Source organism: Centruroides vittatus, unplaced genomic scaffold (assembly GCF_030686945.1).
Source record: "Centruroides vittatus isolate TY-2023 unplaced genomic scaffold, ASM3068694v2 contig_1427, whole genome shotgun sequence".
Taxonomy (NCBI): Eukaryota; Metazoa; Arthropoda; class Arachnida; order Scorpiones; family Buthidae; genus Centruroides; species Centruroides vittatus.
Window position 1 is genome coordinate 389,686 of NW_027120893.1, and position 12,819 is coordinate 402,504.

General features: G+C 32.3%; 1 protein-coding gene across 1 annotated transcript in view; it reads right to left on the reverse strand.

The window, feature by feature from the left end:
- Positions 1 to 4,624: 4,624 nt before the first annotated feature.
- The window catches only part of LOC136968282 (latrophilin Cirl-like), a 60,230-nt gene continuing 52,035 nt past the window's right edge, over positions 4,625 to 12,819 (reverse strand). The window contains exons 18-20 of the mRNA XM_067262282.1: positions 8,672 to 8,818; positions 5,893 to 5,971; positions 4,625 to 5,822 (exon numbers count right to left, since the gene is read on the reverse strand). Coding sequence (XP_067118383.1) covers positions 5,062 to 5,822; positions 5,893 to 5,971; positions 8,672 to 8,818 — 987 coding nt within the window. The 3' untranslated portion in view covers positions 4,625 to 5,061. The remainder of the gene's footprint in view (positions 5,823 to 5,892; positions 5,972 to 8,671; positions 8,819 to 12,819) is intronic.

Consider the following 12,819-nt stretch of genomic DNA (forward strand, 5'->3'; position numbering starts at 1 on the left):
TTTTATTTTATTCTTTTCCATTCTCTCTTCTCTCGTCTTATCTTGTTCTTTAGAGTTTAGGAACCAAATTTCCATTAAAATTTTTCATATTTAAATAAAAACTACTTAATTCAAAAATTAAATATTATAGTACAATTATTTGAATAAACCTGATACAATGCATAAGAAATTCATTAAAATTTACATTAATTTCACTGTGAGAAAATTTAGACTGTGAAACAATTATTTTTAATTTTTCGCTCTTTTTGTCTGCGGACACTAACAAGGTCTAATCATACTCGTTATGGGTTCGTCAGGTTTAAAATGGGGCGGTCGAGTGACATTGTGTTGGGGCCCGACGTATCCTGAACCCGACCACTCCCAAAAAATTCTTGAAGTTTTTCGACCGCCCGGATTCAATCTCCAGAGTGTTAGACTGAAACCTTAATCATTGATTTTACTTGCAAGTTTATTTAGCGGCTACGGTGCGCGATAGCGGCGGTTACTGTGGAAATAATCCCGGATCTCTCTAAAAAGCTCGTCGCACCGCCAAGGAAACAGTTAAATTAAGGGGAGGGGTTTACGAAAAGTTCATCATTGTAAACGATTGAGAGGAAAGGGGTCGAGGCATTGTCTACGTAGATTTTTTTAGCGATATTAAGACTTCACGCGATATATTTCGCTAGAGGCGCTACTGTCGGTCGCAGCCAAAGCGAATTCTGCAGCTAGACGTTTGTTTTGGGAAACGCTAGGTTAGGTGATTACCCAAATTGTGACTATAGCTTGCTTGATGAGCTGGTAGGGCTAGTAGGCGTAGTACTTAGTATATGCTTGGAAGTAGTGGGTTAACGTTCTTGTACATAATTGCAGTGTTTGTAAGTGTAGAATCAGTGGCCTAGTGTAGTGGGGGCGGCCCGCGCCCGGGCGGAACTTTTAGTGGTCGGCAAAATTTCACAATAAATAATAATAATACAATACACCTGTACAATACACAATAATGACGATTGTTCTTGCCGAAAAGTTCTTTAGAATTACTGTATATTTTAGTCTTTCAAATTGAGATATCTAAATAAGAGGGCGACGAATTTTCTTCTGCCCCGGGCGGCTGACACCCATGCTATGCCACTGTGTAGAATATCAATTTCTTGATGTTTTCGTTTGTTTGGTTTGGTTTCTTGTAAGAATCCTTGTCTTGAAAGATCATGCAGTCATTGACACGGTGTACGGAGCTGGGCAGTAATTACATTTGTCAGATTGCGTTAATTTGCGGCAATATAGAAATTAATTGACGATAAGAGTATTAGTTCGCGCTCTGTTAACAGGACTATATTATTATTTTGATTTGCAGCATTCCCTGAAGTCCATGCGACTCGCAAATTGGCAGTATTCGTAGTTTATATTTTCCTTGACATTTGTGTTTAAAAATTATCTTCAAGAAAATGTTAAAGCGCTAATGGAATTTTTCTACTTTGTACTTAATTGACTATGTATACATTTATTGTATTCTCAGTACTTTTAATGTGTAGAGAACATTTAAAATTTGGTTATACAGTATTTCACTTCTTAACTTATAGCTAATAATGCAGCATCGTATTTAGTACAAATAATAGAGTATTCACATACAGTGGCATAGCTAGCATGGGTGACACCCGGTGCAGATATCGTGGTGTCACCCTTTTTAACTCTTTTATAAAACACTGTTGAATTGTAATATCTTCGCACTTGAGCAACTTGAACGCTATATTAAATATGTGATGTCGTGACATACGAGTTTAGATTTATAGAATAAATCATAGTGAGATTTTCAGCTGGTGCGAGCTCTCATGGCATCTCCTCATAGCGAAGAAACTGTGATGGTAAGCAAACTGTCGACCTTTTTTCTTTTCTTTTAGGTACAGTACAGGCCTACCAGGTGTCACCCCTACACGGGTGACACCTGGTAGGCCTGTACCTAAACCTCCCCCAGCTACACCTCTGTTTACATAGGTGTGCACAGAAATTTATATATTAGTATTCAAAGGAAAAATTCGTAAAAACCCCTATTACCTTTAAACCACCTTTCATAGCACCAAGTAAGTAATTGGCACCTGTAGGAAAGTGACCATCGGTCACTTTCCTACAGGTGCGAATCATTGAAGTAATAAATGATATAGCTTTATGGCCAGCAAAATTAACAGATGCTATTATTGACCATATTCTTAAAAACAAACCAAAAAGTATTAGGAATATAGAGAATTTCAAATCAGTGTATAAAGATAGAGATGAAGTGTATTACAAAGGATTTCTAATGATCATTTTTACAGAAAGAAGTCAAATAAAATTATGAAAAAGAGAGATTGACTGATATTTTCAGAAAGAAGCAAAAGTATTTACTGCTACTCTTGCAAACTTTTTTAAACATCAAAGTCTAAAATAATAACTGGTTTGTAAAATTGGAGAATAATTACAGTTATTTTATCGGACTTGGAAGTTTCAAAAGAACACATATCAGCCATGTGTACTACGTATAATAAATTAAAAAAACATTTAATCGAATTTTTTACAAAACAAATTATACAAAAAAGTAATATTTATAGATATTTGCAATTCAGGAATGTAAAGAAATCTTTGAAAGTGTAATTATACACTGTCATAATTTTATCTTAGAGAAATCCAATTTGATTGTGGTCGAGCTCAAATTTCTTTAAGTTGTCTCAGGAAACTAAAGAGACAAGATTTGTATACTAAGAACTTGCTAAGGACAACAATGATGTCGAGACAACACATCGGCAGAGGGGGGGTTTGAGAACAAACAATGATTCTATTTCTTCATTCCATGTTTTTGTCGCCGGGGGACGAAGAAAACATAGATCATTCATCATTACATAGGGAAGTGTTGCTGAAGTTTTTCGAGTCGCAGAATTTGAAGAAAAAAACAATGTCAGATTATTTTTAATCAAATGCAGAATCCACATGTTAAAGCTTATTTATTATTTTTTAAATTTATATTACCTATATTCAACAAGTTTACCCACAAGAGCACTGATTAACGATTTATGTAATACTGACAATGAATTATTTATTTTGAAATGTCTAGTTTTACCAAAAAGCAATGAGTGAAGCATTTAAAAGACTTCCAATTGCAAACCTATTTTTTATGAAAATTTAGATTTTTTGAATAAAAACAATATTTTTAATGTCAATAAAGTATGCAATTTAAAACCAATTACTGAAATTATGAAAATTGACATTAATGACACACTTGAAAATGAATACCAAAAAATTTAATTAATTTAAATAATTAAACTTTTTAAAATAAAATAAGAGAGGCTGACAAAATATGAAAGCGATACTGACTGAGGTCTGTTTTAAAGCCGATTTTTTTTTTCCGTTTTTGTTGCAAATTAATGGACTGTGCATGGTCACTGCATGGTCCATTAATTTAAATGAGATTTTTGCGCCCTAGTGGCGAAATAAATTACTGAAGTAAACTAATAGGTAAGAAGTCCAATTACGAAATGAAAGAGCTTGGCTTATTTAGTACAAAGCAATACTTAGTGAAGAAGAAACACTTACAGAAAATACTAAGAGTAATAAACATGCACAAAACAACACCGTGCTGCACAAACTTTGCGTTAATCTGTGTTGTTTACTTTCTTAATGTCTTCTGCCTTTTCTGTAAGCGTTTCTACTTAACCAAGTATGGTTTTATACTAAATAAACAATGCTCTTTCATTTTATAATTGGACTTTTTACCTATTTCTGTTAGTTTACTTTAGTTCTTTATTTCGCCACTAGGAGCAAAAATTGCATTTAATGGACTGTGCATTGTCGCATTATTATACGTGTGAATTTCTTCTGTGGCTCTAATACAGATGATTTGAAAGTTTTAGATGATGTGTGGACTTTTCATTCAATCCTATATATATAACATGGACAACCAGATGGCAGAGGTAGTAAAGAAATCTTTCTGCCATTCTGAGAAATCCTACTTTAAGTCTGGTTCAGAACCTTCATAAAATTTTCAGGACAGTTTAATCGTAATGTCAGGATCTGTCCTTTGTCCAGCCACACCCATAACAGACACGAAAAAGGCACTCTTAGTATCTGTGGGATGGAAAGACAAAAAATATCAATCCTTGTAGGCATTTATGGAATGTTAAAAATGGTCTTAATTTATTATAAATTAATGTAAATTTCCGCTGAAAGTACTTTAAAATTATATTCATAATGCTGATATATGTATGTAAAATGAGTGTTTATTTATTTACAAGAATCATATTGTGCAAATTCTGCATACCCATGCATTCAACTTTGATTTTCATAGATTAATTGAATACTGATATTTGTATATATACAATTATATCAATTAAATTGAATATTAACTATTTAAATAAACCCAAGTCTAACATATTCAAATGCTTAATTGTATATGGTTATACTTATAAAGAATTAATATCTAATAAGAAGAGTGAAATTAAGTGAAATACTTTGATAAAAATTTTGCAATAATTTATTATTTGTTTGTTGTCAGACTTATGCCAATTTAAATAGTTATTATTACAATTCCAACTTTTGTAATAGATTATCATATTGAAAACCGATTATTTTTATCTTTAAAATTGAAAGCAGTAAAATATGACATGGATTTCAGAACATTTTAAAGTTATGTTTTTAAAATATTTCATTTTAAAGCAAGACAACACAAACAGAATAAATATACAGGAAATTATTTTACAAAATGTGCCAAAAAATTTTACATTGTAACGGGTGGCACGACTGTGAGCATACAGAAATTTTTAACATATACAGTTGTCGATTTACTGAGATTCCACTTTTTTGTTTAGTGTACAGGATGCAATTTTTCGGATGCAAATAGAATACAGTAGAGAAATACCTCAATTTACAAATAGATGTGAAGAATTTCTTCTTAACATTACATTTCAAATAAATTTATGTACAGGATGTAGTTTATCTCAGCAATCCGTAGTAAGTTGATGATTAGTCATATGTGACTTTGATTTATTGGCAATGTCTGAATGAGGTTTACAGATCACATGTTCCACATGTTGTCCATCTAAAACAGCCATCAATACAGCACTGTCATTTGATAATTTGGCTATATCTGGAAAGAACAGTGTTCCAAGCTATTCTGTCAGAATGGGGAACTGTGTTTTGATGGCATCCGTCATTTATTTCATTGTTTTTTTCTCTAAAATAACGAATAGGTAAGGTTGAGCACGTATCCAATTCATTTGATAATGGAATAGCTTCAGCACTGAATAATTTTGCATTATGATGACAAACCATACCATCTGAACACCTTTGGCAGTAAATGTCTTGTGTTAAAGATGATGTTTGCCTTGGAGCTGAATTAAGCACTTGGGCCAATGCAGTTAATGCATTTCTTTGTGGCAAGATAGGAGGAAGAAGTGGATGGTGATCACAGTTGAAACTGGAAGAAGATTGACGGCTGGCATCCGAATGAGTACGAATATGACCTTCTGGAACTACGGCATGATAACCATATGGTGACATCCTCCTCTCGTAGGAAGGCACATCAAGATCATCATCAATGGTTTCGTAAATATGATCAATGTATGAATGGTATCTATCACTGTGACCAAGCATATGACTATAAGGTGTATGAATTATTCTACCAGGTTGTTGTTCATGTAAATTTGCTGCAACAATAACTTTATCACAATTGTAGTCTTTAGGACACTGTACAATATCTTTATCTAAATCACTTGTCTTTGTCATTGTACTTGTTCTGGTATTTAATTTCTTTTGAGTTCCTTGATTACTTCTCATAGATGTTCTTTCACGTGACAGTCTCTGCTGTAGTGTCATAGAGGGAAGATCTAAAATATAAGAAATTTAAGTAAAAGTTCACTCATCAATTAAAATATAGTGTTTATTTAATAAAAATACCTTGGACAATTGATGTAGGGATGGTTATGTTGCTTGTTGATGGTTGTTCTTTCTGTGCATCCATTGCTTGGTGAAGAGACTAATAAATGAATTTATCAATTATAAATAATATATATTCCCAAATATTATCCTTTTAATTTAATATTTAAGAAGTTAGTAATCTACACAATAATAAAGAAATAGAATTAAAAGTATCCTGCAAGAAGATTGGCATTAACCTGAAATAAAAATAACTTTTAGAAAGATTGAAAAAACAATTATAAATGTAGCTTTACAGTAAAAAGTGATTATTATTATTATACTTTTATAGTCATAAACATTGTCGATACACATTACAAGAAATAGATTATTTTAAAAGTTTTATTGTAAGTTCAATTGCTATTTCAAGAAATACAAGTAGAGCAACTATAGTATTTTTTGCTGAACAGAAGATTGCATTAGTTTCCAAATTAAAAGCAATTAACAAGCATTGAAATTTTTTTTAAATTTATAATATATTAGATAAATTGATATATGATATTGTGGCACAAGAAAACAATGAAAACCAAAATTCATTCACATGCAGTTTTTTGTTTAAGTAGAATTTACAGAAAATTATAACAGAATGCAGAATTATTTAGAATTGTAATTTATCAATATATTTTAATAAAAGTTATACATGCAAATTTGCAATTAATGTAGGAATATTGTAATAATTAAAATATGAAATTTTAAATAAACATTCTAGTAATTTTATTACATTTATTTTAAAGCTAAATATCTTTAGAAATTGTTATCTTATGTTGTTATTAGAAAAAAGATTTTAGATCTCAAATACTGCCTATTTAGTAGAGAGGAAGCAGGACCACATTTAAATATTTTTTAACTTCGTATATATATATATATAACTCTCATTATGTATAATTTTCACTTGTTCCGTAAATAAATGAGAGTCTAATCACTTTAAGGCTGTGGATATTAAATTTTATAAATACTAAAAATAAATGAACAATTAATTTATTGTGACATCGTCACAATGCCGGACTGCAATTTTTAATCATATTTCTAATTTATTTAATTTAAAATATATGCTCTCCACCTCAAATTAGTACTGTAGTGTCTTGCCCTTATATATCATACTTTTCCATTAACAATAGAGTTGTGCCAGTCATCTATCTAACTCCTTTCGGGGGAAAATTTTTTAATTGAAATAACGTGACTTCCGGTTTACATCAGAAGTTCATATATAATTAATTGGGGTCTCCTGCCTCTAAGCTTTCTATATTTGGTCTTAACTTTCATGTATCTAACTCTGTTCTTCAGTTTAAGGAAGGATAAACAGACATACAAATGCAGTGGGAATTTATAGGTCTACAATTTTTTTCAAATTGCATCCCAAAAATAAAATAATGACTAAATCAATCTATGAAATATGTCAGACTTAATCATTGTCTTATGAATTAATTATTAAAAATGAAAATTTTAGATATGAATAAAAATTATGACTTTTTCAATATAATTATCATAATTCTTTTCATCTAAAATATTTAAATAATCTAAGAATAAATTTTTTTTTTCATATATATTTGCTGCAAAACTAATTTTACAGTGTGTTTTTCAAATAAGCTGATCCATCTCTTATCTCATTTATTATTGATTATGTGAAGTTGAATTTATAGATTTTACCATATTCACAATGAGGAAAGAACAGTTTTAAATAAGCAGTTATCATTATAATTTATTGCCTGATAAATGAATAAAGAATCGACACACACTGGAGTAATATACAAACAATCCTTCGAAAAAACCTTTAACCGGCGTGAGGTATGATTAATTGTCCATGCTAACGTTTTCGGATCCCTCCTGGGTCCTTCTTCAAGCTACATTTGTTTGTAACGATCCGTTAGAAAGAAGACCAGCCGTTTTTGAGTTCAAATTTTGTCTCAAAAACGGCTGGTCTTCTTTCTAACGGATCGTTACAAACAAATGTAGCTTGAAGAAGGACCCAGGAGGGATCCGAAAACGTTAGCATGGACAATTAATCATACCTCACGCTGGTTAAAGGTTTTTTTGAAGGATTATTTGCCTGATAAATATAAACTGTTAGATCTAGTTTCACTCAAAAGTTTTTGTAAAGCTTATAAAATATCAGATTTGTTGTAATTTAAGTTCATAAGTACAAAGTGATTAGAATAAATGTCTATGAACACTGACTACTAAAATGTATCAATATCCCATAATCATTATTGCATATTTTTGTCATGATATTTATCTTAATACATAAAATGATATATTAATTGCTTTTATCATTTACATAACCATAATGTAGTAAAATAAGAAATGTTAATCATAATCAGATACAGAAGTTTGTCAATATTACTATGAATAGTTTAGAATAAATCTGTATAAAGAAGAATTGGTTGCTGTGTTATACTTTTTACATAATTATTAAATTTTGACCTATCACTAACAATTTGTTCTGTTGAATTTCATATATAAAACTTTTTATCAGCAAATACATAAAATAAATTTTGTGTTTATGATACAAAAATTTTGTTAAGGTTTGAGAATTAAATTTACTATGGTTTTATTAGAAATCTATAATACACGAGAACATTAACGGATATAGAAACAATTGTAGAAAAAAAGAGTATATAAAATGAAGTTATCATAAAAGAATTCAAAAAGAAATTAAAGAAAGTAAAAATAGAGCCATGCAAAGGATCATGTGCAAAACACAGGGTGCAATACCTGAAAAAAGAGAGCAAACAGAAGAAGAAGTCATAGGGCAAGTACCCACACTGTGTGTTGCTGATGTGGTTGGAGCAGTTGGTGTTCTAGTAGAATGGATGTAGAAACTGGAACAACTATCCCCAGATTTAGTATTCTTTACACATTCTGGTAGCCACTGTGAACGATGAATAAACTTTTCATATTCTTTTTGCAACTAAAAATAAATAAAATAACTTATTAAAAAGGATGAGCTTTATATTTTCATATCACATTGAATTAACAATTTTTAATTAATAAAGACGAATTTTGTATTATTTTAAAAAATTTAATTATTTACAAAACAGTTATTTCAATAAAAACAGATTTATTGTTTTTTTTTAAAAAATTCCTCTTTTTTTATATTTTATTTCATTTTCTAGAAAATACAGTTGAACTTCCATATCAAACTTCTACATTAAAAATTTTTCTATGTGCATATTGAAAGTAAGCCTTTTTTATAGTTAAAATGAATATTTAACAATATTTAATTTCTAGCCTAAATATGATCAGCAATTTTTAAAATCAAGTGCCGTTTGCTACTTGTTGTTTTGCATCTTGTAAAATGTTTAGAACTTTGAATAAAGTCAAAGTATTTTTCAATTGTTACTTCATCAAAAAGGTCATCCATATTCAAATTCGGCTTTTCTTTTAGCTTCAACAACTTCAATAAATTTCTGGTATTTTGGAAATGAATTATTTAAAAGACTTAGAATTGACAATTTGCCAAATGTTGAATTTTCATCAAAGTATTATTTTAAAAAATAATACTTTGATGAAAAGTATTATTTTTAAAATTTTTTTCTTAAGTATTTTTTAAAAGTGTTTTTCTAAATAAGTAATTGCTGAAGTAAGAAATAATTTAAAGTTGTCAATAATCTTTTGAGATTCAGCATTATCTAATTTTTTAAAATGTTGATGAACTTGAAAGCAAAAATATTCCTCATCATATCAAGATTTTTGCTTATTAGTTTGGTCAAAATATTGAAAATATCTGCTGCAAAAGTTTTATTCTTCTCTAGCTTTACAACAGCAAAGCTAAATATCAGCATTATATGTTGCAAGAATAATATGAGGATCATTCAAAACGAAATGAACCGAAGACTGGAATATGAAAACTGATGACAGAATTGTAATATCATTGTGTGTGTAAGAATGTGTGGTTCCGACAACAGCATAGAAGATCACAGCCCACCGCTAGAGGGTCATGAGTGCATATCACATGACTACAAAGCTAGCAGAAGCACACATTGATTGTCCACCGCAGTCAGTTGTGTTGTAAACAGTGAAACAGTGAAAACGAAGGTGTCAAAAGAAGAGCAAAGAGGTGATGTTCGTTTTCTGACAGCGGAAGGAGTAGGGGGAACGGACATTCATCGAAGAATGTCACAAGTGTATGGTGAACACTGCATGTCCCTTGCAAAGGTCAAGGCGTGACACAAGCGCTTCGGGGAAGGGTGGGTGTCATTAGCCAACGATGCACGGTCAGGAACACCACATCGCATTACCGCTGACATTGTCCATGATGGAGTCGTTACCCAGGACCGTCGAGTGATGGTACAAGCCGGACGACAACGTCCAGCAGTACGTTCGGAAATGGTTGACAATGCAGCCCCGGGACTTTTACGAGACAGCCATTCACCGCCTTGTGTCACAGTGGGACAAGTGCCTCAGTAACCAGGGCCAATACTTCTGACATACAGGAAAGGGTTTCTGTTCCTAGGCCTCTGGCTCGTTTCTTTTTGAATGACCCTCATAAACAATGTTCCCTCTAATTTTTTTTGTAGATGAGCAGAACATATACAGGGTGCGGCGCCAAAATCCGGACAAATTACACATTTTTTTCAAACATATTTCTTATTGAAAAAACGAAAAGGTTTACAAATTTTTTTAAATCACATTGTTTGCAATGTCATACAGAATACATTTATTCAATATAGCCCCCTCCTGCTTGAATGACAGCCTCTATTCTCGGTCTGAATCGTGCGCATGCGTGCTTTAATGTCTTGCGGTCGATATTGGTGAATGCCGCATCAGTAGCGGCTCTCAACGATGTGATGTTTGCATGTCTGGTCTTGTTTGTGACCCTTTCAACTACGCTCCATACGTAGAAGTCCAGAGGATTTAAATCTGGGCTGTTGGGAGACCAGAATTCTTTTGACCAAAACATGTCAACGTTATCCGACAACCAATTTTGCACCAAATGACTTGTGTGGGCGGGCGCACCATCCTGCTGGAAAACATACGGCTTTCCAGATGACACAATTTCCATCCATGGCTTCACTACATTTGACAGAGCATGCAAATAAACATCTTTTGTGACATTTTCCCCTTTGTTAAAGAAATACGGTGGCATGACATCACCCTCACTGGACACAACACCTAGCACATGAACATTCGCCGGAAATTTCGTTTTTGCAATAACGGGGACATCTTCTGGGTCATGGCAAGCCATCGGTCATTTCTTCGATTGATTTTCGCATCAACAGTAAAAATTTTCTCGTCAGAAAAAAATCTGAGTCGTCTGGCAGCATTGTTTTTTAAGGAACACAAAAGCAGGTTACAGCGTTCAACTCGCTTTGTCCTGGCAGCTTCAGAAAGCATCTGTCTCACTTTAATTGTGTAAGACTTGTAGCGGAGGTCCTCCTCAACGATTCTACGCATAGTTTTCTCTCTCACACCAACAACCGACGACAATTTTCGGATCGACTGACCTGGATCCTCAAAAATCAGCTCCTGAGCCCATTGAATGATTTCAGGGGTTCTGACAATGCGCTCCTTCGAGTGAATTTTCCTTGCCGGTGTTGCAAAACCTTCATTTGACTTCTCCGACTGATTGTATTTTGCAACAACATCATAAACAGTCGATCTCGGGTATCCGAAGAACCGAATAATTTCTGTCGCCGAGTGCCCAGCGCGAATACTTTCGATAATCGCGGCTCTTCGGTTATACTCAGCACTTTGTTTCAACATGGTGACTGTTTCGCGGTTAAAATGGTTTAATACACATGTCAAGCTATTTGAACGCCAAACACGACATCTACCTGTGGTACAGAATGGCAGGAATTTGAAATTGAATTTTGTCCGGATTTTGGCGCCGCACCCTGTACTTCTCTGAACAAAAAAAATTTTTGCTGAGCACATTCTGAGCAAAAAATTTTTCAGAGCATATATATATATAAATAAAATCTTATTTTTTTTTTCTAATAATTAATTATAAAGTAGAGATTAAAATTCATTTTTAAACATACTTCCATACAAAATATCTTTTGTCAACGATTTAATGCATTTAATCGAAATATACATGGCAATAATCATGTTGCAGACAGAGTGAGAAATAAGTAAACAACAATTCAAATCAGTGTGCATGCTCATCTGCGTGGCGCACAAATTCTCATGCGCGGCAACAATTTGAGCAGTGCGCGGCCGCGCAGCCGCACAGCTTAGAGGAAACATTGCTCATAAATAAATATCAATAATTGGTGTAATTTCTGTAGAATCGTCATCAATTGAAATAACTGTTTAGAACGATCAGTTGGTCTGCTTAAGAATAAGAACTTAAGGCTTTCCACAAAAGTAAAATTCTTTCAATGCATGACTTCAAAGAGCCACCTAGTAGTCAAAGGTCTAGGAATTTCACTGAATTCTGTTTCTACAAATGAATAAAAAGCTTTCAGTTTTTAAGTCTCTTTGCTGACATTGAAAAATGTTCATAGATTTTTAGGACAATATTTTTTTCTATGTCCACATTCAAGTTTCCCATAGCACATTTTACTGAATTATGTAAAATATGAGCATTGCAATTAGCTTTAATGACACCATTTAATGTAAGGATGTTAGTGTATAAAAAATGCCTTATTCCAAAATTACATTTTGCATTATCTGCACTAAAACAAGAAATTCTTTTCCAATCAAATTGCAAATTGTCCATAGTATTTTTTAAACACGGGAACATTCCATCTTCACTTTCATCTGAATTCTCGAAAAAGTCAATTATATAATGTACCAAATTCATATTAAAATATTGAACACACACGTGGAATAATTTCATGTTTTTTGATTTGAAGCATCAATTTCAAGGCAGAAATATAGAGGCCAATCACGATCTTTCAATTTGCTCAAAACTATTTCTAATGCCTTTTTACCAAGCACATTTGTAACAATTGCTTCAGATTTTGT